Raw genomic sequence first — 26422 nt, 5'->3', positions numbered from 1 at the left:
TCACTTCCTGGGGAATTCCAACGCAGGGTTTGGCTTTCACCAACCACGACATCACAGGGACCAAAATAAATTGATGAGTGATACAAATGTTGAAATTTGTCAACAAAAAGCAAACAGGTTGAGCAATGGGGGCGCCATTTGGTCATGACTTTAGGAATAGATACGGTTACGGTCAACTGCTGAGGGATCACTGAGGCAACAGAGGAAACGTAGACGCAGTCATGCTTGGTTTAACCTTTAAAAAAAACGCGAGGAGCTAATGTTTTCATCGGCAGGACCATCAAAGCTGTATGCGCTCACCCCCCTACGTGGCACAGATTCAATTGGTATCCTGTCCTGTTCAAATGCCAAGCCTGATTTCTACCCTCTCACCGTCGTGATCAATTTCTCCTGCAGAGACAAAAAGTCACCTTGAAGTTGTCTCCGCTGCTCGTTCACCGCTCATGTGCAAAAGTCGGAGTGACGCATGTAAACAGACTTTTGATTATCAACCCAAAATAACCACCGCAAGTGGCACTGGCATCGAGTGGTCCGCTGAGAGCATCCAAAATAAAACACTTTGCTGAGGAGCACTTGTTGTGCTGGAAGAGGGTGTTACATGGTTCACTTCCCAGCAAGCAAACCAATAATCTCTATGCAACATGCATGGTTCCGTAACCTTTAGGCAACTACTGCATTTCCATGTCGCTTTGGTAGGATCAAACAGCCCCCCCGAGCAGAAGGACGACGAGCGGAGATGGAAAGAAGAAGTTAACCACACGAAGCAACGCAAGCAGTATTATGGAATCCAAGTGAAATGGGAAAATTACAGGGTCTCGTAGAGTAACATGCTTCACAACGGTGTTTGGCAACACGTGGTCACGTACAACACAGCCAATCTGCACTCTGTTCGCCGAGTGGCGTGCTTGTGTACTGGGAGCAGCAGACACCTGATTAGGTTACATTTCTGCCCTGGTGACTAAGAGGCATGAGCCTCGAGGTGGCAACCATGGCAGCAGGGATTTCTGCCAGAGACGCACTCCAGTAATAGCTGAGGAGCTCATCTGCAACCTGAAACCCATTTCAGAGCAGATCCTCTTTCAGCCGGGAGGGTGGGGGGTTCCGAGATGACTGCTCGCCTCGGCCAGAACGCCTGAAATTACAAGCTGGGGTTTCGAAAGTCAGCCTGGACGTTTGTGCAACTGGAAAGAGAGTTCAAGATGATTTCTCTATTCAATCATTTACGGATCTAGCATTTATCAATGAAAAAGAGAGCATTTTAGTGAAATATAAAAAACAGACCAATTTGTTGCAATTTGCATGTTTTGATCACTTTTTATTGACCATTATGTGAGCGGATTGTAACATTATGTGACAAATGAGACCTTTGACGTCTCTCTCAGTTGCTTATACAGCCTGTGGACGACTTGTTCAAGTCATTTAATGGTGCTGCTAACAGAGAGCAACAGTCGCCAACGCCAGTTTGAGTCCTGCTGACATAAAACTAAGAGACTCCACAGAGCCCCTTTAAGTTTGGCGGCAACTGCAGACAATTAGACAATTTTTATCTTGTGTTTATTTACTATTAACAGATCCCTTGACATGGAGTTCTGGGAAGCGAGTGAAGAAGACACTCAAATTCAGAAATAGCTGGTATTCATTTCAGAAAGTCTAAACTTAAACAGGGGGACTTCACCTCATTTCACCACAGGGATCGTTCATGTTTCAGGTCGTATTTAACCTGGCGTCATATTCGGGCGCTTGGTGACCTCGCTTACATGCGTGTATATGTTCAACTCGCAGGCTGAGGACAAAGGGTCGACCATTTGTGTCAAGTCCTGTAGATGATGTTGCACAGGGGCATTTCAGCACAGACAGATCATCGCTGCATTGAGAATGGAAGCTTTTGCTCTTTTAAGTCTGGAGCAGTCCATAAGTCAGTGTGACCACGTAGTGAATTCCCGGCTCATAGGTCAGATGACACCAAAAGACGGATGACTTTAATGTCATCGGCAATACAGGCTACATAACACTGTGAAACTCAATCCATTTTGGTATAAACATCTGTGAGCACTGTCGTCAGCGTGCTCCTCTACCGGGGGTAAGCGTGCAAATGATCAACTCCGTTCAACATGCCTACAAGGTAGTAGGCAGCGTGAGTTCTCTTCCCCCGTCACTATGACAACCACTCTGGCGACTGCTGCTCCAGACTGCTCAGCATGACCAAAATTTGGTATTTTTAAACCAGACTAGGGGTCCACGGACTTCCATCACAGCGCACACATGACCACATACAGTATGCAGGCTGCCGCAGGGCACTCCGACAGACTGCTCATCCCGGAACACACTCCATGTTTAATTATCGACTGAAACAAACACTGCAAACATTTCCCGTCCTTGAGTCATACTGAGTATTTAAAACCAATCAATTAGCAAAGGCCACTAGTGCAGAAATAGTTCTTTGTGTTACTGGCAGGCAAACACTGTACTGGCTTGTGTTTGTAATGCAATGCACATTGGATTTTGGACTGAGTGGGAAGCAGGCAAACCAGAACTCAGTGGGAGGTGGGAAAAAAACAGAAAGTAGATGGGATGTGCCAAGAAGGCAGCCTCTGCTGCATCCATCCAATAATGACCAACATTTCCACTTCAGAAAACTTTGGATGAACACTTCACCGCTGACGGGCTGGACGGACAGAGTCTCATCATAAACGGCGACAATCTGTTCAAAAACGTGCGCCCCCTCTTTAAGATAGTCGTTTTATTTTGGTAAATGGAGTTGCATTTCTGTGGCACACACATTCATACACTGATGCCAGAGGCTGCCATGCAAGGTGGCAACCTGCTCATCGGGAACAATTCGGGGTTTGGGGTATCTTGCTCAAGGATGCTTCAGAGTGCAGCCATGGGATTTGACCCAGCAACCTTCTGATTGCTGGACATTAGTTCTACCTGAGCTACATCCACACCTGTTCATTCATATTCAATCTTCTCTCTAAATAAGATTTGGGTCAAGATTGTCACTTCAGTTTTTATCAACCTGGCCTGTTGCACACTATAACCCTTTCTGGGTGACTCGGACAAAAGAGCATGGAAAGTGTTTCAATGAGTTTTCTGCCCAATTCTGTTCCAAACTCAGCCATATTACATTTGGAAGGGCCAGGCTCGGGGGGGGGGGCCTCTTTCTCACAGGAAGCCCAGCTTGGAATCTTGTGATTTTTACTCTTATGTTTAAGGTTACACATGCCTTTGCTTGGTCTCAACGAAGTGTGAAATTCTGTGATAGTTAACTTGAACTAGGCCAGACATTCCTCCTCCTCCTCCTCCTCCGTTCAGACCTTTTTCCACCACTCGCATTGAGCACGTCACCACGCCACAGCGTTCTTACAAGGAGTCTTGCCTGCATGTGTGCATATAGGAGCTGCGGTTAGTCAAAAAAGCTGCCACTCGTGTAATATGAAAGATTATAGCTGACTTGACAGCCAGCGTGGTTACAGTAAAACAGCAAATGCACATGTTGAGCAGCTGCTTTGTCAGAAATTTGATGGAAGAGCAACAGGTTTTTTTAAAGCACAACCAAACTGGCTCACATTGTTGGTGCACATACTGTGGTTAGGCAATTTGGATCCAGGCTGGTCGTGACGGACTCCGCAAATGCATCGACTCTCTATAGCAGAGGAGTGCCAACGCAGATTCAAAAATGGGGTTTGACTTCATTAAATCTTAAATAGGATAACAAAGTGCACGTGTGCATCCAGGGACCCAGCAACAGTTGCCGAAACCAATAATGAAAGTAGTCCTTCTTCATTTCACTTCATCTCTTAGGGTGAAGACAGCGTGGGGCAAAAAGCAAACGATATCCAAGTCCGACAAAACGGGGAGAAATTCCAACGCTTGGGTGGGCCATTTTATCAAATATATGCAAAATGTATGCAAAATGATACTATCAATGCTGCGTGGTTTACAGAATCTATAGAATTGAAAAGGCAGGTTTTGCCCATTCACTACCTAGGTACACAAGGTCTGCAGCCAAAAAAAGAGCCAGGGCTAATAGCCACCATGCTTCTAAATATGAACGCTGGGCTGAGTCCATCCAATCTTCTCTTACAATACAAAACCCCAAAATGCCCAGATAAAGAGGGGCTCCGATCCTGCATCATCATGGTTGTGATCCAGCTTGCGTAAGGTCATCAAATAACGTGCAATGCCTTGCAGACGTGCAGACTAATACATTCCTGTGCCGTTCTTATGTTCTTTAATTGCTTAATTACATATAACCATCATCAGTCAAACAAACAACACAATGGCAACTGAATTTGCCAATCCATACAAAATAAGGAATGAGCTCCAGGTGACTGACTAGGAGCAGCGCTGGAACCATCGATTCTTCACTCGGTTATTGTTGCACTAACAGCAGACGCAGGTGAGTTGCGAATAACTGTGGAACAAGTGTCAAGGGATGCTGCTAGCAATACACTCTCTGAACACTCTTTTTAAAATATTTTGCAAATGGAATTCAAGCAGGCTCTCTCTGTTCAGCTGAAATTCTTACACTTGCATGATAAAGTCCTCACAGCAGCATTTACACAGAAAAAAGAAACAGATCGCGGGCTCACACCAGCCCGTACAACTCTTGCAGTCACAGCGAGCACTAAAAGGTGAAGTGAAAAACATCTATCCTTGCAATGCAATGTTCTGTTGGAAACCCCTGGTCCGTTTTGCAGACCAAGCACAAGGCAGAGCCCCCCCCCCCCCAGCAGGACAACACACCTGGCCAAACCACAAAAACTGCTCAGGAATGTGTGAGGAACATGACGAAGACCTCAAGGCATTGAACTCGCCCCCGAATTCCCCAGACCCCAATTTGATGGCGCATGTGTGCAGGAACGAGTTCGATTCATGGAGGCCCCCACCTCACAGCCCACAGGACCCCGAGTCGATGTCCTGGTTCTACACGCCGAAGAACATCCCAAGAGGTCCTGTGTCTGTGCCTCGAAAGGTTGGAGCCAGTTTGGTCACACAACACGAGCCATGTGGTTTTACCATCCTGTACTGCTGTAATGGATTTCACTAAACCCGACAACTCTGATTGCCACGACGTTCCCGACACTTCCCGTGAGCTCAGCAGAGCTATCTGGCTGAGCACGAGCAACAAACTGTTGGCTCGTCCCCCGAGGTCCACTGCATTAACATGCTGCCTCTTGTGATTAAAGTGTCATTATGGGGTGCTTATTACTTCCCCTCTGCGGTGGCTGGTGACAGGCCTGCTTCCATGCACAACAAAGGCACGGATCAATAAATTAGCCATGTGCTGCTGATGAGCAAACCCCTTCACTTCCGGACGAAGTTGCCCTTGAAGGTCTTTATAAGCCAGAAGCACATAGCCATTGAGTGTTAGTCACCCAAGGCTACAGCCCAGGCTGAATGACTATGGAATTTACACAGCAAGTGGTTTGCTTTAGTATCTCTATGTTAGATATTTCAAAGGAAACAGGGCCACGGATGACAGGTTATGCTCAAACAGCCATTTAACGATTGATTTTAAGACCTGAGATTAAGGCAAAGCATAATTAATATGCTTGCCGTTCTCATCATGTGCAGACTAAGACATCATTTCCTCAAGATTCACGCCGCTTCTCCTTCCATGCCACCGGTTTCAGCACTAAATAACTGAACAGCTACACAGTAAAGAGGGTATTTGTTGATCACTCGAGCTCTGCTCGGAGCAGATTGGTTTCACACTACTAATAGCATAATGGATGCATAAACACATCCTCCAAAAAGGTCAGTGCAGCCGCTAATATAATGAAAAAGCTTTTGATTGCTGCCTTTATGTGAGGGAAGCCAGATAGAGTTTGGTCAGTTTAATAAATGATCGGTGCCACGGCCGGTGGCACAGCTGCATACTAAACAGCAGCAGCGGCGGCGGCAGCGGCAGCTGATAGTAACAGTGAACAGTGAGGTTTGAGAAATGACATTTTCACAGAGATGAAACAGAAGCATAACTGATCAGAGCAGAAGAAACGGAAGGCCTGGCTCATTATGGGAGAGCTGCCATTTTGAAAGGACACGTTTTAACACGGGGCAACTCGGGCAGACAGGATGACATTCTCGGGGGGCCGTCGCCGCCGCAAAAAAAAAGTCTTCACACCTTTATTAAGTATGGATTTTTTTGGGGAGGGAGAGAAAATTGTATTTAATAAGCGCCAGCCGTTCCCACAAGAAGCGCTTGTCCTGAATGCCAAAATGGATCTGGATGCACAGACCGGTGTCAGACATACCTCGAGGATGTGTAACAAACCAGTCAGAGGGAGAGAGCATTCGTTCCTGAGGGATTACACACACACACACACACACACACACACACACACACACACACACACACACACACACACACACACACACCGGAGCCTGCAGCCTGTAAGGTCATGTGTCTTTTCCTGACGAGCCAGGGTCTAGGCAGCCAGGAGGGGAGTGGGGAGAAGAGTGTGTGTGTGCGTGTGTGTGTGAGTGAGAGAGAGAGAGTGAGATAGGGGACGGCTTCAGGGGGACAATTTACTTTTGCCTATTAAACTCCCTAGACAAACCCCCCCAATCCCCTCCCCTCTCATCTCTTATGACCCCCCTGTCACGTCTGGCACCTAACCGGGCTCACCAGTCACACGGTAGCCAACACACACACACACACACACACACACACACACACACACACACACACACACACACACACACACACACACACACCGCCTCATTGACATGCACTGATCCACTCTCGCATTGGTAAGTGCATTGTAATCCTTTCGGCCACCAAACTTGGCGCACAACAACAAGGCATCATTCAGCCTCATCATACCTCGCTGCCAAACAGGAGAAGCACATCCTTGAGATCTCCCTTGCGGCAACGAACACCAGATATATAGCATGTGATTGGTATTACTGGCACTGCCTTGCCTTTCTAAGAAGGGGTGTGGCGGCAGAGAATGGATCCAGGCAGCCATCCTCCACAGTATATATATTAATATATATTTGAAAAAAAAAACCTGGGAGGATGGCTGCTGCAGAGGAGCCATGCATTATTCTATATGTCACTTCTTTTTTTCCTCTCCACAGGGCCGCTCTCTTGATCACCTTGCCCGTGACTGCACATGCACCAAACAGGCTGGATGGAGCTGGAAATGACGGTCCCCCTACCCACCCACCCACCCACCCAAGCCCCTGCAAGCTATATGATGAAGCTGGATTTTCCCTACACGACCAGGTGCTTGTAAACGCAGCAGCATGCACAGGTGGCCGCCCTTTAATATGTTTAGTCCCCCCCCCCCCCCCCCCACCACATGCATTATTAAAAAGGGAAAAGTTGGAAACAATCGCTCGAAGGCATTTTGCTGGCACGGGCAGTGACTTGAGGTGGTTTGACTGAACATGGCGGAGACCCCCGCTGGTCCCGGCGCAGCGTAATCTCCGTGAACTCTTGCATGCCTCTTTTGACTCTGCGCACCCAAAACCCCTCCGTTTATCGTCCGCACGCAGAGTCCTCCTTACAAACAGCCGAGGAAAATAAATAAAGCTCACCCCTCCTGCAGCACCAGCAGCAGCAGGTTCAGCCTCAGCAGCCCTGTCGGTCTGTAAAGTCGCCCAGACACCGAGCCGATGCCAGCGGAGGAGCGGCGGATCATTAAATGCTCCACAAGTTTCGCGGATTCAAACGAGCGTCGCGGCCGCAGAACACGCAACTCACACAAGCAGCGATCCATTCAAAAAGGCAACGCGAGGCGAGATCCCCATCCACGCACACTCACACGCTGAGCTCACACACTCACAGAGGGAGAGAGAGAGAGGCGGCGTGCGGTTTCTTTGGTCGGGAGAAGGTCAGACGGATCGCTGCGTGTGCTGCGGGGGGGGGGGGGAGATGGGCAGCGGAATAAAGCCGATTACGGGCTCGCAGACGTACCTTCGGGTCCTCTACTGGGGCATTTCAAGCGAGTCAGCCCCCGAGAAGATGCACGTTCGCCGACCAGTCCCGCTCCTCAGCTGTACAAATATCCTCCGCGTTGAGGGGAAATTTCCAAGTGGCCGGACAGTGTGCGAGCAGCGGGCTCGGCGTGTGTGTGTGTGTGTGTGTGTGTGCGTAAATGGGGAGGGGGGAGATAATCCCACGGTGGGGCAGAGCGGAAATGCGTCATTATTAATGGACCGAGCGCTTTGTAGTCCGTCCACGTACCTCTGTAGTCCGCAGGGAATACACTTACAAGTTATATTTGCGATCATATTCATTGTGATGTGGGATAATCTCAGAAGGAACAACCTCTCTTGGTCCTGTTTTTTTTTTTGTTTCCACCTGTAGCCTAATGAGGCTTTTAAAGGTACAATATGCAAATTTTTTTTTACACAAATACACAAAAAAAGAGCGACAGGGCTCTCGATATGTCGAATAGTGTTTTTTTTTCGAGCGCTGACACGAGCTTTTGACGTGCTCCAAAGACAAATGTGACGTGTCTGACAAAATGGGCTAGAATTTTTGACTTCTGGCGGGGTGAGAATAAAAACAGCACTGCCCATCTAGAAGTCCCACAGCGTGAGAATGCAGCAATACATACCAATGTTGTGGTTAAAAAAAGGTCCAAAAGACGCAAGAAGACGTCAATATGAGTCGCGATGAGATGCGACCTCCATGCTCGTATTTTCCTGATGAGGACGGGCTGAAAAGTTACATAGTGCACCTTTAAGTCTGGTTCACAAGGCCCTTTAAAGGACGAGTTCAACCAGAGGTGATAATTCAGCCCTTATCTACTCACGCCTCACGCCGCCGGAAAGTCAGGTGATGTTTCGTAGTCCGCAAAACATTTTTTTTGGAGCCTCGCGGCAAAACGGCGCTGCAGCATTCTCCTAAATAAGTGAAGTAGATGGGGACACACACAAAAACATTAAAACAGCTACGTACAGCTCGTCTGGTGTAATTTAAGTCTCTGGAAACCCTGAGATTCCATGTGGATTAGAAATAATAATATTTTCAACGCATCTACAGTGAAGATTTTAGTCTTTTCCAAACCCGAGCACCAGACAAGCTGCTTTGGGTCATTTTTGGGGGGGGGTATTTTCTGTTTTTTCTTTTTTACATTATAGAACAAGTCCTCATCTTCATCAGTTGTTTCGGTGAATGCTGCAACACTAATTCTGCTGTGAAGCTCCAGAAATGTATTGTGGACTTACGAACCATCACCCGACTTCCATACAGCATGGGGCTGAGTAGATGATGACTGACTTTTCATTTTCAAGTCAACTTTTCCTTTAAGATGACCTGAAAATGTTTTTTTTAATGTCTTCCCGCTTGTTTTTAATGTTGTTTATTGTCATTTTTAGGTACTTTGAGTTACATTGTGTCTGAATTGTGTTATAGAAATAAACTCACCTTGCCTTACCGTGCCTTTAAGTATTGGATTCAAGCTAAAAAACAAAAAAAAAAGAACGAAAAGATTGAAATAAATAAAGGAGAGCCCCCTTTAGAGAGCCATCCAAACATCACCACCTGCTCAAATATTTGAGAGGAAGTTCAGCGATGCTCAGTGTTTGTTTTACTGTAGGAGGAGCCAGAGAACCTCAAACCTGCCATCTCTGCTTCTCCATCGCTCTGTCCCACAACACAAGAGCCCAAGGACTACTCCAGTATTATAATGTTGAACTTCAATAATGGTGGGGGACTTGTAAGAGGCAGTTTATAGACCCCATCCTAACTAATTTAAGGGCTTATAGAAATACTCTGCTTTCCAGAAAAGGTCCAAACTCAGACTTGGAAACACCTTTTCTTTCCCCAAAAAACCTTTTATGTATTTAAATTATGTAACATCCAAGGTATACATTTCTAGTAATAGTACAGTTAATTCTAATATTTTATTTTCAGAAAGTGTTTGAATTATTTTCCTCTTCCAATCTGTGTTACTACGGTAACAAAATAATATATAATCGATCAAAAAGTGTCAGAAAACTTGACACAGACAAACTTTTTTCTCTTTCGGAGGTTGAATGTGGACAAAGCTTCCTCGTGTGGAACATCACTCTTCACAGCAAACCCAAACACATCCAAAATGTACTTAAAAAACAAAATCAAAGCAGCCGAGGCCAAGATATCCTAAGTTTTAGTGCCTAGTATAGGACCGAGTTCCAAAAACCCTGGATCCTACATTTCCCATAGTGCAGTTCTCCAACATCTTGGCTCTGTGGCCTGTAAAATACTCACATCTTTCAAACTCCACAACCCCCCGTCCTCCTTGTGTACATCTGTACTTTTCAAGCCCGGGCTCTTTGTTGAGGCACAGTTTGTAATGATTCAACAGACTGTCATGTGTGAAACAGGTGGAGTGGCCCTTTAAAGGCTGAGCTATGTGGTCTAAAATTGTTCGAGCGGTAAAACTCTTAATGCTACCTGGAAGCGGGACATTCGATAGAGTTTATTATTATCGTATTTTTTCGCAGGGGTCAGGTGAGGTGAGGCAAGGCGGGACAGAAATATAAAGTGAGGAATTGGAGGCATTTGCTCCACATGCTATAAGTGGACACTGGCTTCTTGTTGTCAGGGTACAGTTGGGTGAAATGTGAGCCCGCGGGGGGGCCAAAGCTTCAAGATGTTGACCCAGAGGCGCAGCAGGACAATTGCAGCTGGATTCCAGACATTCTCACGGGAGTCCCTTGTTACCGTCAGAGCCGTAAACACGTCTGCCTCTATAATCTCTATACTTCCACAAACACTGCAGCATAAATCACCAGGTGTGTGCCATGACGAAGCAGCCTCTTCAAAATAAGAGCACACACAGTCTCCAGGCAGAAATTGTCTGCTTGGGAAAATGTGTCATAATCTGTCCAGAAATTCATTTGAAAAGTAGTTTAAAACACCCTCTTAAGCAGCTCCCACAACATCAGGGTCACCAGAAAAGTTATTACCTTTGAAATAAGATCCTGAATATTTCTCTTCACTCTGGCAGATTTTCATGTTGATACTTTTGCGGTTTCCTTTCAACAAGCGCCCGCAGGCACGGGAGAGGGGAAGAAAAATCCTTTTAAGTACAGCAGACCCACCACATCAACAGTGGAGATGTCGGCTCTTGGCATGTGTTCAGCTTACTGTACTTTGATGAGGTGTTTCTGCACTGCACGACGTAAGAAGATACTGGAAACCGCAAAAAAAAAACATTTCAGGAAGTGGCAGGTGGGCTCGTGACTGTTTCACCAGTATGTTTGTGTACACTTGTCAAGTTTATTGTCCTGTGTAAGCACAAAAATCTGTGTACATGTTTTGACCAGCCAAGTGTGCAGGTAACTCAGACGAGCTAAAAATCAGATAAATGCCACCACCGTGTGGCTAAACACGTTATGTGCATGTTAGAGAATAAAGCTGAGGATTTGAGGATTTGTCCGCATGATATTGGACAAATTTGATGCAAGACACTCTTCAAAAGGTTTAACATGTTTAAGAGACTGTTCAGTCAAGGATATTAAGAGTGTTTTATAGTATATTCTAGTCTAGTCTATATTGGATGACTGATGCTTTTTTTATATATCCAGGATGGTGTGGTCAAAAAGGCAACAGGTTGTATTTGAACAAGAGTCTACAATAATAACAATTATCCGCAGTCATCACATTACTTTGTTAACTGTTCCACCAAAATGCACTGTGCACTCATGAACCAAGTCACATTCTGTTTCCTGTATTTGGAAGAACAGGCTGATTTTATTACATCTTCTATTCACATTGTTATTTTATTCTTCCAATATCTCTTTATTACTGTCACTATTTTTGAGACTTACTCTTGTGCTACTTATTTCGCTCTGCGCTGCTGTGGTACCTGCAAATTTTTCCCAAGGGGAACAATAAAAGGAACATCTTATTTTATCTGACGTGTTCTTTAGGCTGTCATTTTTAGTATGCAGGAAAAAGATTTTCAAAATCTTTCAGCAAGGGCAATTCATGCAGTTGCCAAAAAAAAAAAAAAAAAAAAAAAAAAGATACTGGCTGTTAGTTCAAATTGCTCAATTAAATACAGTTAAATTAAACGAGACAAGAATATGCAATTAAATTTATTTTGAAGCATTTTCATAAATTACAAAAAACATAAATACTGCATTAAGTCATTGCTAAAGCAGACTTGCATGTAAAAACATTTTTACATGAGGAAATACAGGATATAACAACATTTTAGGAGATCACAGCTACATTTTATCAAAGCACAAACCTTCCCATATTTTTATAAATGGTAAAGGCACAGTCTTCTTCTGTGTGAATATAAGATGATCCCTGTGGATGTTTGAATGACTGTAGGGTCAAAGGGTTGTATCTTCTGCTAGGATTTTCATCCCCAGTTAAATAAACCACAAGTAGGTCATAGCGGACACAAACAAACAGCCTACTGTAATCATTTTGAACCAATCTTTCCACTTTTGTTGACATTTTTCACACTACGGATTCAGCGACAATTCTCACATGCAGCTTTTCGACTTGCAAACATACAAAAAGCCACGTCTACTCCTCTGCCTCTGCTACTTTGGGTTTTGGCTCATGTATTTCAGATTCCATCCCCGGCAGACTCGCTCTCCTGCGTGCAGCAATCTCAATCTTCTGCACCAGCTCCACATCCCATGGATGTGTGACAAAGCTGAGCACCTCCCCATCCTCCATCCCTCCTGCCCTCCCCACTCTCCCGGCTCTGTGGATGTAGTCCGTGTGGGATTCTGGGCAGTCGTAGTTGACAACCAGGCGCACCCGGGATGTGTCGAGGCCACGTGAGGCAATGTCAGTGCACAGCAGCACGTCTACCGTCCCCTTTTGGAAAGAGCGAAAGATTCCTACACGCACGGCAGCAGGCATCTCCCCTTGAAGACGGATGTGCTGCACCCCCATCTCCTCCAGCGCATACCCCAGCCAGTTGACGGTGGCAGACTTGTTGCAGAACACCACAGCAGCCCCCCCTCCTTTCTCCTGTTGGAGCAGCTTCAGGGCTTGGTGGAGCTCCAGGATCTTGTCGGTGCCCTTCACCTTCAGGAACGTCTGCTTGACATGCGGCATGAGGAAGTGCAGCATCTTGCTCTTGATAACCACCATGCTGGTGAGGTCGGTGACCTGGCTGAGCACTTCCCCGACACCGCCGGGGAAGGTGGCCCCCACCACCAGCAGCTGGGCTTTGTGCCCCAGGCATTGCGTTTCCTTGGGATTTCTGGCTATGTTTGTGTTGAGAAGGATTTCCCCCAGCATGTCAGAGAAGCTGGGGTCGAACATGGTGTCGGCCTCGTCTACCACAAAGAATTTCAGCTCACTCAAGTCCAAGCAGCGTCTCCGCAGGGCCTTGACCAGAGCGCCTGGTGTAGCAACCAAAATATCCGGCCGATCCCTCCTGAAGATCAACTTGATGTGTCCCACACCTCGCCCACCACCCACAGTCCTGGTCAGAAAGCCAAACGGCGCACAGAGAGTCCTTGACACAGCTGCCACTTGCTCAGCCAGCTCTCTTGAAGGCACAAGAACCAACGTGCTAATCTTGTGTGCACCCTCGCCGTACATCTCCGAGTCCTTCTCGGCCTGCAGTCTGTGAACTACAGGCAGGAGGTAGCTCAGCGTCTTCCCACTGCCCGTCTCTGCGGCACACAGGATGTTGTGACCCTTCATGACCTTTGGGATGGTCTGCAGCTGGACAGTGGTGGGATGGGTAATGTCGAGATGCTCCAAAGCCTCCACCAGCTTCTGGCAGATGCGGAGATTATCAAACGATGTCTGTTTGACGTCCTCCTTCTGATTATCTGTAACAAAAGGCGCAACCTCCCTGATGTTGTTGATGGTGAAATGGTCACCAAATGATTTGTTGTGTTTCCATCCTTTGGAGCAGAGAACAGGCTGTTCGAACTTCCCAAGTACGTATCCTGCGGACTGGTTCAGACAGGGGTTCTTGCTCTGGATCAGGAGCTTACCAGCTTTGATGGTGTTGATCTGGTTCTTGCCTCGAGTCTGTTTCACGTCGTCGACACGCTTCAGCATGTAGCGAGGGACCCGAATAACGGCGGTGTCTTTCGGCGCGGCAGCAGTTTGACAAAAACGAGTCTGGCTGACAGAAGAGTGAACACGACAGCAGGCAGAGACTTTAACAAACTCCGGACAGAGATACCTGCTTGAGCTGAGAGCTCTGGAGGCAGCCAAACAGCCGACCTTCACAGACTGCATTTTGACGTTTCGCTAGCTTGCGAGTAGCTAACAGTCCGCCGACAAGAATACAAAAAAAAACTGCGAATGAACAATTAAACCATGAAGAAGAAATGAGTTTAGAGCTCAGGGACTCCTTCAAAGTCTCTCTTAATGGTCAAAAAAACACCCTTTATCTATTAGCATCCTGCTTCACCTGACAGCGGCGTCGCCATGCTTTATTGGCGAATGTTGATGATGTCATGTGCGCGGAGTGATGACGTGTACAGAAACTCCGGATTTGGCTTTTTCTTCATTTTAAAATTAATTTAAAGACGAATATAACGATATCGACATTGATATTTAAGATATTCAGAGTTTCTGGCGGTTATATAAACATTGATTTAAAATGTAAAATCTCAGAAGAATTAATGCACAAAAAAATAATAAAATATAAATGCTGCAAACAGATTAAGTTTTGAAAGCCTTTTATTTACTTACGATTCAAAAACGTTTGTGATAAAATTTAACTAAGTACAAAAATATTATTTTGAGGTACCCTTACTTTTCTTCAGTATTTCCATTTTTTTTATTCTGACAATACAGCGTGGCAGGGGTGGAAGTAACCAATTACATCTTCTCTAATATACTGTCATTAAGTCATTTTATGGGGCACATGTACTTTTTAACCAGTAATGTTAATCCTACTCAAATATGAATCACACTATGTAATCTACTTTATTACTTTTAAACTCATAAGTGCTAAGTACAATTTGATCATGTGTATTTTTGGAGACAATAAGCTTATCCCATCACAAAAGGACCAATGAAAACCCTGACATACAGACAAAAAAACAAACAAATGCAGCATATACACAGGTTTAGAGAGGTGACCTTGACCACTGAATAGAATGGAGCAGGTGTTTGGACTGATTTAGACAGGATCTTTGAAGAAACATAAGCCCCTTTGACTGAATGCTTTTTATTTGATATTGGGCAGTATTTGAGAGGAATGTTTTTGTTTATTAGCAATTGGTTAAAAAAAAAAAAAAAAAAAACTGATTCCGAGAATCAGAAAAATGCAGAGTACAAGCATTGATAATCGGTCGACCCATTATTCAGATAGACCAAGAATATAATACTGTTGTTTCCTCAGATCAGTAAGAAGTCCATGCAAAACCCTGGAACCCTGTAAGGGCGCTGTCTAGAAATCCAATACAAATCCAATCTATTATTATTAAAATATCTGCTCTAACTCTGATGTCTACACCTTCCCTGAGTTTGACTGGTACACATACACATAGATGGGACGGCTGATATTGCAACTAAACGATGGCAGCTAATTAAGATCATTACCCAGATTAAAACAGATGACTTCAGTTTCAGACAGAGCTGAAGCTGTAATCAGGTCTTTTTGGGTCAGAAAGGAAACCGGTATAGACTCTGCACACTGTGGCACCTGGTTTTCTAATTTCTGGTCTGATTTTTCCCGAATATGATATCTTTATACAAGGGTCCAAATATGTGACCAGCTTGTTTTTTTTTTCCTTCCTGGCCAAATGTCAGATCAACTGACCATCCCCAGAACAGTGTCCAACCTGATCACTATGTTTCTTTTGAGGTTTTGTACATTGTATTCCTGCTCTAACAGTGGCCTGAATCAATCAGCTGATCACTGCCCCAGTGATTCAGCAATGCCTGCGGTACAGTAATGCCAGGGATTGTAATAGGTTTGAGAAGGGTGAAAAAGAGCACTGTCATTGACACGACAGTGACAGTCGATAACTGTCCACATGACTCTGAGTTCTGGTCAATACTCTTCAGTATAGACCAACCCCACTGAGCTGTAAATACACTAATATGCATCTGGAAATCCACATTTTGTCGGCTTATTCTTATAGGATATGTTCTTCTTTTCAATCATGTCAGCATAGTATGTAGTCTGTCAATGAATGGCTATGTAAAGGTCTTAACATGCATGAGTCTTGCCTGTCGGAGGGTTCTTAGTGGGTTAATCCTGTGTTGCAGTATAAACTAATTAAAAGGAGCCTAATCGAATGAGGCATGCATCCAGAGAGGGTCCAAAGGGGGGCACAGGCTTTCTGCTTTTTGACCCTGGCTCTCTCCAGTTGCCTGCTAGGAATCTTTTAACATCTTACTTTTGGTCTGCACTTCATCATCTCATCATATTTTTCTAAACAAAGGACAATTGCCCTTATACCCATCAGAGGTGTATTAAAAAAAAAAATAAAATCCACTGTCTGCATCAGTGCTGCTGTCACATCTAGCATTGATCTTACATCAGCTACCCTTCCCATGTGCTGAATAAATCGGCTTGCTGATTGATTTACTGTAGCTTCAGAACATCACAAACACTTTCAGTACAGAATCTCTGTCACATGGTGAACAAACCAATGCTGTGGCAGCTGGGCTCCTAACAAAGGAAGAAGTTGACATTAAAAACAAGTTACAATCCCATTGTCCACAGTATTTTATGTCCAAATCCCAGGGTTGTGATTGCCCAACGGGAGGCAATTTTCAGACTCACTAACCAAACTGAGGTACTAAGTCTGAACAAGAGAGGGCAGCATAAATCAACAAGGAAGATTTCAAGTCACCTGAAATCCTACTCGGAGCTGTGACAGCAGGTTTTTTGCATAACTATACTATTGCTTTTGCATGTTTTTCCAAATAAATGCAAAATATTGTTGGTCCAGGATGAATTGTGCTGCAAAGTAAGTTGAACATGCATGAGCTGTTCCTCTCTGTTATATTGATGCAGTCTGTAAGTTAACCACGGATCAATTCAGACACAAAATAACAGATATATGTCATATAGTGCATTTTTTTTTTCTGTTTAAATGTTGGAGAATGTATATAAATAAAATGTGTTTTCTACTGACAGTGTTATCGCTGAAATTAGCCTCTTATTCCTTATCAGCTGACATTTTGTTGCAGGACTGTGCGCAATTTGATATGTGTTGACATTTAGTGAACACTGCATGTGTTGCCAAGGTGCTGTGTTGCATTTCTGCAGTGTGTGCAAACCCCAATCCCTTGAAAGAGTGACACCTCTCAAACAGGACCAGTGTGGGGGCAGATGCTGTTTTTTTTTCCTGCATAAGTTTCTTTACAAGAACATAATATCACAAACCACATCTACAGCCTCCCACACAATTTGTTTTCTTTATCTCCTCCCTTCAAAGGTCATCTGCGAAGATAAGAGACGCAGGTAACCTGAATTAGACTCTGGGTGGGTCTGGAGTCTGCTGCACAGGAGAAAGTTCAGTCAAGTCAGGTGACTGCAACAAAATAATAAGATAATCCCTTTATGATTCAGTTTAGTAATAATATCATTTTTTGGCAAAGACGACATAGAGTCAGAAAATTAAGAAATGTTTTGCATGAATTTCACCGAAAAGATTGTATCTTCTTGTCCTCCTTTCTTTTGTGAGCCCATATGGAATTTTTTTTTTTTAATTATATGGTGCAATACAATAGTTATTCTAATTCAAAAAGCCAGAATTTAAATGTGCTTGTATCATTTTAAAGGGACATTATTTAGCCAGGTATTTAACATTCATTCCCTACTTTTCTGAATGCCTTCACCAAGGCATGAATCACAGCTTTGGAGGACAGATTAATTGAATTTGTTTTGCTTCTCCTTTTCATTAATCTCAGTGACTTGGTTGTAAATATTAATATACTCACTTACTTCCTTTAAGAGGATCATTGAATGCAAACACGTATTAGTTGGACTGTGTAGGTTGGGAATCACTTCACACAATAACCACGTTATGACTAACTGTTAGTTACTGATGCCCGTTGTAGTTCTTAAAATGAGCTACTTTTATCAGTTGTTATTACTTATTTATTTCAAGCAACATTTTTTTTAACGTATTCCACGTGATTGTTTTGACATCCACAGAATCAATATTCTTAATATTTCTCGTTAATCTACATGTCTAGGAGCAGCCTCCAAATGACAGGACACCATCAAATTGTGTTAAGTTTAGAAAGGAAACTGAAAATGTAACAGCTTTGGTGTATATTTGGAACTCTAATCACACCAACCCTCGCAGGACCGAGATGAAGAAACGTCTGTTGGGATTGCATCAGAATATGGTATATAAGTCAAAAAGGGTTAAACCTTGTGCTTTTGCTTGGAAATAAAGACCACAGGAAATGTGATATTGATGCTTTCAGATGCATTTGTGAGCTAGCGGAGCGTCTGTCTGTACGCCCACATACATCTAGCATAGGTATATGTATTGTGGCTGTGACAGAAGACATAGCAGGCTGTCGTCTGCTGCGCATGCAGTTTGCATTGAGGATTGACTGATTTACATCAAAACGTGCTCTTGCAGAAGTTATTCTCTATATTGTAACAAGTGATCTTTGGGTTTCTTGGTTTTTAGCTGGAAAATAGAAAAAAAGATTAAAAGTTTGTTTGATTTCTATACAATCATCATATATATGTGTCTTCCTGTTTGACGAGTTTATTAGAAAAACCCTAAAATATAGTATATATTCTTATTTCATTGATCTTAATTTATGATGATAATGAGTAGAATGAACTGTAGCAGCATGCACATAATAAATTCTTTGGATGTTTTATTACTCCGTTTATCGTGGTTGCAAAAACCCCTGGTGAAACATTAAAAACTTGCTTGATAGGGACAGATATTCTTGATCAGCCGCGAGTGTGTCTGTGTGTGTGAGTGTGTGTGTGCATGTGTGTGTGTGTGAAGAGTACAGTCATGGGTCGTCACAACATGGATTTGAATACCCTATGCATACAGCCAGTGAAGTACATTCACAGAACTATATTAATAGATAAGAAAATAATCAAGCTTTGGAGTGCAAGCAGGAAATAATTGAACGTTAATGCAAATGTTGTCAGGCAAGAAGATCATCAAAGCAGCAACGTAGCTTTCAAGTGCATCAACCTCTTGTGTTGCTTACCCAATAAAGATTAACCCGAGGAGATTGATGGGTTGGATAGAGGTTAAAGGGAGCGGAACAGCCCATGTTCTGAAGGATTTGCTATTGCTTTATTCTCACCGCAGATTGACTCTCACTGCCCTATCCTTACTGAGAACTGCTGTGTGATTTAAATAAACCAATAATAGAAAGGATTCCCCCAGAGCACGGATATACAGTGCAGTGTGTGTACTAAATATGCACAAGGTGGCTGGCTCATTTGCTTGCCATACAGGGTTACAAGTGCCTATTTTGAATGCAGGTGTTAAGAGTACACTGATCTATTTTACTGGCCATGTAGATTTAGGGTAGACATTTATAAGTTGCTGTGTCCCAATGTGTTGATCTTCTCAGCCATAATTGCACCTTTAGCATTTAAGTTGAGAGAGTCCTGTTATTATTACTATCACTATTTGAGCAGGCAATACATGTCAAACTGAAGCCTTTGGAATTAGGGATAAAACTGGAACCGAAACCAATGTGCACAACACAAACAGCTTTTCTTTTTTTTTTTTTTTCCAGAGGCACTTGGCATGAGGTGCTATTTCAAACAGCTGACATGACGTCTATTCTCCCATACCTACATTTTAGCCCCATTCACGAGCACAACTCGGCTGATTGGAAATTAATGGGCCTCCGCGCTGACAGGCTGAACGGATCTAAAGGTAGAAAGTGCAGCATGTCATTAATGTCAGTACACTTGCCAATCCTAGCTTGGATTGGAACCACACAGAGGGCTAAGAGGCGCAATCGGATCTAATCTAATGGTTGGGCTGTTTGGAGAGAATGGAGGGCTAATTAAATAGAGCAAAGTGGCTGTCAGACCCAGTTGCCGGAAGGTCAAAAGGTTAGTCGCGGTGTGTAAAATTTCGCGCAAAAAAAAAAAAAAAAAAAGCTCAACAGCCAATCAATGAGATTTCATCAAATATGTTGAATATATATGAAATTTCAGGGACAGTGTTTCCTGTATGTGTGTGTAACATTTTACTTTCTGGGCACCAAAATGTGATTTTTGGAATCGACAACATAATTACAGCTTTTTAGAACAACAACATACTTTAGGCTCATAACTTTGGTAAGCCTTTAATAAACTGTTTATTAACTCCATGGCTCTGTGTGTGTGTGTGCGTGTGTATGTGTGTGTATGTCTGCGCGCGCCCCGTGTTGTGTTGTGTCTGCTGACGTCACCGCTGGAACTGCCTTGTCACGCGGGGTTAGTAAAAGTTGGGATAGGAGCTCCGGAGAGAGAGAGAGAGAGAGTGAGAGAGAGAGAGATACAGACAGGAGGAGAGAGAGAGAGAGAGAGAGGGAAGAGGGAAATTAAACGGACATTTCATCGGCTTTATAGCGAACATTAAACGCCGGCAAGAGAAACAGTTCTTTTATCATTCACTAGGTTTCGGGTAGACGGAGAGACGTAGTGAGAGCCGGAGCGACAGAGGGGCGACTTTCTCTGAAGTTGAAGCCAGAATTTTCGCACCGTGTAACTGCCGGAGGAAGAAGAGAGAGAGAGGAGAGCCGCCGGCCCGTGTTGTGGATTTGTCAAACTGGGCAGTGGAGGGGGGGGGGAGAGACACACGCGTTATTTATTCTTGAGTTAAATGAACAAAAGTTGAGGTTCGGCGTCGTGGCAGTCGGTAAATGTTGTGACATTTTTTTAAGGAGAGCATAAACTGCTCCAGCGGTCGACGGTCGAGTGGCGGGGGTTAAAAAACCCGAGCTGTCAAACCCGATGACTACTGCAAACTGCCCCGGGAATGAGGAGCTGGACTTCAGGCTGATCTTCGGAGAGGACGGGCAGCAGCAGCCGTTAGGCCCAGGAGGTCAGTGTGTTTCCCCCTCGCTTGGCGGCATGTTTCATACTCTAACTTGTGTTACAGGCTGCCGGTGGTAAACTTAACAGCACAGTACGCTGTAACATTCACATGAGTTACTCTCCTGGCTACTGTTAATGTAGCCGGGTAGACCCCGTTCTCGATACCGTTAGCTCTGTGAAAGAGGAACCGACCCCATTCAGTGTTTTTTTTTTTTTTTTTTTTTGTTCAGACATGGAGTTTTTAAAACATCACGCGTCCTCTCTGGCGTGGTCGTCCGGCTAATGTCCACAAAACGCCAGCTGTCATTAGCTTGACATGCTAGCAGGTTAGCATAAGTGCTGTCATTGCCATATGCTGAGGAAAATAGAGGGGAGAACTTGGAAATGCCTTTTTCGCAACAGATAGCTTGTGAACGTGGACGCCGTGTCACTTTGGCGGGACTGCAGCAGTGTGGTGTAAGTCAAGTATAGCTGAGGGGGAGAGCAGTGTGAATGTCACATCTCTGCACAGTGGCACATGCTAATGTGGTCAAAACCTTTATTTAACTTAACTAATGTTTACAAAAAAGTTAAAATAGGACAGTTGGTGTTGTGATCTGTCACACGTGTTCTGTCACTGTAAACAGAGTATTTGCTATAGTTAGATATTTAACTATTGCCAAACATTCTTAAAGTAAAGACGTGTTTATTTTAATTGAGCAAAAAGTGTGACTTTATAGCAGTTGTTGATTTTCTTAGATGTTGTCACAGAGTTATGCCCATGCTGCAAGGCAAACAAATTGTACTACACTGTGTTTATGCAGGGTTTATTACAGAATTACAGCAAATTCATAAAACAAATTGAATAATTTGTACCAGTAATAAATAAATAAATAAATAAATAAAAAAAATAAAGATTTTTTGATTTTTTTTTTAATTGGTGTCACCATAGTGAATCCAAACACTAACTGAAGACCTTGAAGATATATTTTTAAGTGGAGAGGGAATAAATGGAGGTGAGGTTGCCTTTACTTAAATTACAAATCTTATTCCATATAAGGCCTGATATCTGGGAATAAAAAGTGTGGAAATAAGCCCCATCTACTTTAAGCAAACTCAAGTCTGTTAAAGTTTGTCAACTTAACGGGTAGCAAGACCTGTAAAGTAATTGATCTCTAAAAACTACATTGACTCTTCAAAGTTAGAATTAGTTTGCCTTTCAAATGATGGGTGACGCTGTGGCTGCTTGATGAAACATTTGTTTCATATGCTTGATGTCACAAAGGGATGAAAACAAAATAGGAATACGTATGCGGGGGACATACACCTACATAATCTATAATCATTAGATAATTGTAAAGGTTATTTAACAAATTACTGATATGCTTAACCTGTTCAAACCCATCTTCTCTCAGAAAATGTCTTCAGTGATGTACTTAAAAAAAGCAAAATCAATAGACTTTGTCAATGACACAATCTTAAATGAGATGCCTTGGATTTGAATCAAGTCGAAATCTTTGCTGCATGACACTGCCCATCTCTCCCCAGGCTAAACTATTGTACATAGGTGAGAATACCTAACAAAAAGAGGAAAGTGTTTTCTTTTACAAGGCTATCTTGGAAACTAATGCAACCATAGAGATGAAGAGCATGAAATACATTATGCAATGCTTTGGTTAATTAATTAAGCATTTATTACAGATGTACATTATTATATTAGTATAAGAATATAAACAAAGTTAGCCATCAGCAGACACTTAACTGTGAAGAATTGGTTATGATGTGAATTAATGTCTTTATTAGCTAGGACCAATATTTTGGATGAGGTTTTGGAAAACATTCTAAATGGAAACTTCAGTGTAAAACTTTGTGCACGCAAGCATCACAGACCATGTGGCAGATCTGTCATCACAAACAAATAGTTTGAAATTTTGATAAAGATCCCCAAGGCTTCCAAAGATACTAGTGATTTCACACTGAAATACAAGGAATGTGTCTAAAATGATGCATTTGAAATTGTTCCAATCAGTGTAATGTTGCAGACATAGAAATGGGTTGGAATGGAGTTGAATATTTCACTCCATCTAAGTGAAGGGATGTCATGTTGTCCACCAGTGATCAGAACATTATGGTACCATTTTTTTATTTATTTAATGTCTCAACGAAACATTTCCAGGATATAAATGGAAAATAAACTCATATATTCTCTGTTTGGAGAAAAAAACAAATACCAAGCTGCTTTTAGTGTCCAGCAGTCAAGGACATTACCAGTAATGTTGGGCATACAAGTGGTCGAATCATCCCGCTGAAATAACTTTTAGTTGCCATTTGTAGGGATGGATGTTATATTGGTCAACTACCATACTACCTTGTACCATAATTGATTTTTGGGATAAATTAACTTACTTCCAGGTGCATTAGAGATTTCTTTCATTTGAGCCACACCAGGCAGTTTTTGTAGAAGCATAATTTGGAGCCACATTCAAATGCGTAAAGTTGATATCAATTATGATTGACAGAAGAGATTTCACCCTTTTGCTTGTTGAAACTTGAAGAAGCAGAATGACTATCACTTACATGTTTGTTCATGTTGAGTCAGGATCATTTGTGCTTGTTCCTTTAACAATTGCAGACAGTTGAAAAAGGTGGGATGTTAACTAATTAATGAAGACAGGTTCTCATACTTAAAGGTACCTGCAACTAGACTCAGGTAGGTCTCTAACTAATAATTATTTTCATAGTTGATTGCTTTGCTGATTGGTTGCACAAATGATTAATCATTGATCCTATAATATGTTAAAATCAAAAATTTCCAGGACCAAAGGGGAAAATGCTTCTTTTTTTCCATCAGAACGTTTAAAACCCAAAGACTCTTTAAGAAATGACCAAGAGGAGCAAATGTCACAGAATAAACAATTATCAAATTGTAGTTGATTAATTTTCTCTCGATCAACTAATCAATTAGGAAACTTATTGTTACCGCTCCAGACTCAGGTGGTGTTACAGTGAAATAAAAAAAAAAAAATGGGGTAGGGTTGCAATGGGTCAGTTACCTGATATCATAAGAAAATGCCTATAACATCCTTGGTTACTGCGGGACTCCTGTGGAGCATTCAAGGCTGCTGCGTTATCAGGTCTAAGTTCTTTATGTTAAAAGGGTCTTTTAGGTATTATACAGTTACAGGCTGACTGATTTTAAATACAATAAAGGTCCTCAGCTGGATTTCAACCCTCAAATTTTTTGATTAATGGGGTTTCCGTCCATGCTCGGTTCAGCATTTGTTTCTGTCTTTGGGCTTAAACCATTGGAACTTGTGAATTCACCAGCTGTGTCCTTTTCATGAAACTCTGGCAAAGTAATGACTCCATGAAGGTTTGGCTTGTGCAATCTTAGATCAAGTTTTCCTTCGATTAAAAAAGTTTGATTTGGAGATGGGACGAGGGGAAAAACTGCTGTTGGAATAAGCGTAGGAATAAAAGCACCAGTGTGCAAGTGGTTTTAATCGGTTACGGACTGTATGACTTGGCCCATAAGGGGGGCGCCTGTCCAAATTAATAACTGGAGTGTAATGCGGGATCACACAACCACAGTAACAGGGAGTTGCACTCTCTCCTTTTCTGAATGCAAGGATCAAGTCAGGGCTTGTTTTTGTAACAACCTGGAGAACCTTGACTGCAAATATCTAACAGGTTTCTATCCACTGAGCTTATCGTTGAATGTTGCTTTCACTGGGCTCTCATTGTTATCATGTCAATATCTATAAAGCTGATTCTGCAGAATTTTAGTTGAAGTGCTGTGAGAAGGTGAGGTAACGTCACCAAAAATAAAACAACACCGGCACAACTTCTACGTAGATCTCTCTAGCAGCTAGTGGGATGGGAAAAAAGGCATTGTTAGATTCAGGTCGCGCGATATGTTGTGCTATAAGCTTCTAAAACAAATGCAGAAATAATTTGCTGCGAAATAGTTGAAGACTTTAACCCTAGTCATGAGCTTACTAACCCATGCTAAGCTCTGTTCAGTAACTATGACTCAGTACTAGTGGGGGTTACATAAGCAGCTGCACCAAAAGGCACAAAATGTTACAATAGTACAATATGTAATAATTTCCATAACTTTATCAAAGGTTGCTGTCAGGGGAGCAGTTAGCTCATGTTTATGACAAATCTCCCCTACATCTTTGTTTTAATGGATCTGGCAAGTGAATGTTGGCTTCCTGTACAGGCTGGCTCCTTTGTGCTTGCATATGTGAACGTGATTAAAAATCTTTGTAATGGTGTGGTACAGTAAAAAACGCACTGCACCTCTGTTCGTTTTTTGTTCTGCTCATCTTCATCTGTTTGTTGGGTGTCTATCTATTCATTATTTTGCTTTGTTTTTTTGTGTTGCTCAGGAAACAGTCACCTCTTTGAGGTGAAATATTCCACGGTTGTATTCAAAGGCGACGGGCCCGATTACTGTAAGGGTTTTCCCCGATCATTTACGTTGCCAGCTGAATAGAAGAATAAACCCCTATGTGAATCTCAGATTGAGACTGGATTATTTGAAATTCACTGAAATAAATCATGGACCATGGACAAAGGAAACTTTAAAGGCATTTTTATTTCTCAAATCCTCTTATAGAAATGTTTTACTTAGTGAGGGATATAACGTATCAAGTATTGTTGAAAAATACTGTTTACATCATTCACCAGACAGTTTTGGGTTTGCAGCAGAGTACATATATTTATGCTACATTCTGATGATATAATGTATATGTTTATTTAAAAAGATATCCAAAATATCACTAATGGATTCCTGGATTCCTAATGAAGTCCTAAACATATATGGGTATGGTATCAAAAATCAGTTCGGCTCTAGTTTTTAAGGTTTTCTACAATGCATGTTACAGTGCATTAGGTCATTATGTGTTGGTGTCAGTGGTGTGTGTTTTGCTGTCTGGCGTGGTCCAGATAAAGGTAGATCAGCTATTTATGGTTTTAAAAAAAGACATGATAACAACTATCCAGTTGTCTGCCTATAAGCTTCTTCTTTTGAGCAGCTTCCCAGTACTTTTGACCCATCTGTTTTCCCTAGTCCTCATAGTGGGATGGGAAAAAAGGCATTGTTAGATTCAGGTCGCGCGATATGTTGTGCTATAAGCTTCTAAAACAAATGCAGAAATAATTTGCTGCGAAATAGTTGAAGACTTTAACCCTAGTCATGAGCTTACTAACCCATGCTAAGCTCTGTTCAGTAACTATGACTCAGTACTAGTGGGGGTTACATAATATCATGGAATAATTTAGTTTTTTATGACACAAGAAAATTATGATAAAAATCAGGGATTGGAAAAGTCGTGTAGATGGCAAGAACAGTCAACTGATTCTCATTAGTTGCTTGCGTGAGCCGTGCCCATCAGAAACTAAATGCCATACAACCTTTGTCTTTTAGCCATTTTAATGTCATTCCAAAGCCACCACCTTATGGAAGTCAGGCATTTTTTGTATTAATCAAAGGGTTAATT

The 26422-nt window shown here is 42.7% G+C and overlaps 3 protein-coding genes across 5 annotated transcripts in view; 1 reads left to right on the top strand and 2 right to left on the bottom strand.

Annotated features, from left to right (window-relative positions):
- Nucleotides 1–8090, bottom strand: part of tln2a (talin 2a) — a 94091-nt gene extending 86001 nt beyond the window's left edge. For 2 of the 3 annotated variants that reach the window (XM_030414361.1, XM_030414365.1), the window contains exon 1: nucleotides 7931–8090. The gene's annotated coding sequence lies outside the window, so the exon portion shown is untranslated. Of the gene's footprint in view, nucleotides 1–7551; nucleotides 7788–7930 lie in introns of those variants that run through there. The other variant, XM_030414363.1, reaches the window with a different exon arrangement.
- Nucleotides 8091–12033: 3943 nt separating this feature from the next.
- Nucleotides 12034–14394, bottom strand: ddx28 (DEAD (Asp-Glu-Ala-Asp) box polypeptide 28). Its single transcript, XM_030413238.1, has one exon. The coding sequence runs from the start codon at nucleotides 14177–14179 to the stop codon at nucleotides 12491–12493; it is 1689 nt and encodes a 562-aa protein (XP_030269098.1). The 5' UTR covers nucleotides 14180–14394; the 3' UTR covers nucleotides 12034–12490.
- A 5940-nt stretch (nucleotides 14395–20334) lies between these two features.
- nfatc3a (nuclear factor of activated T cells 3a) overlaps nucleotides 20335–26422 on the top strand; it is a 64156-nt gene continuing 58068 nt past the window's right edge. The window contains exon 1 of the mRNA XM_030414498.1: nucleotides 20335–20943. Coding sequence (XP_030270358.1) covers nucleotides 20853–20943 — 91 coding nt within the window. The 5' untranslated portion in view covers nucleotides 20335–20852. The remainder of the gene's footprint in view (nucleotides 20944–26422) is intronic.

Source organism: Sparus aurata, chromosome 4, assembly GCF_900880675.1.
Source record: "Sparus aurata chromosome 4, fSpaAur1.1, whole genome shotgun sequence".
In the NCBI taxonomy this organism is placed as follows: Eukaryota; Metazoa; Chordata; class Actinopteri; order Spariformes; family Sparidae; genus Sparus; species Sparus aurata.
Note: the sequence above shows the minus strand (reverse complement) of the source record. Positions and strands in the feature narration are given on the sequence as shown.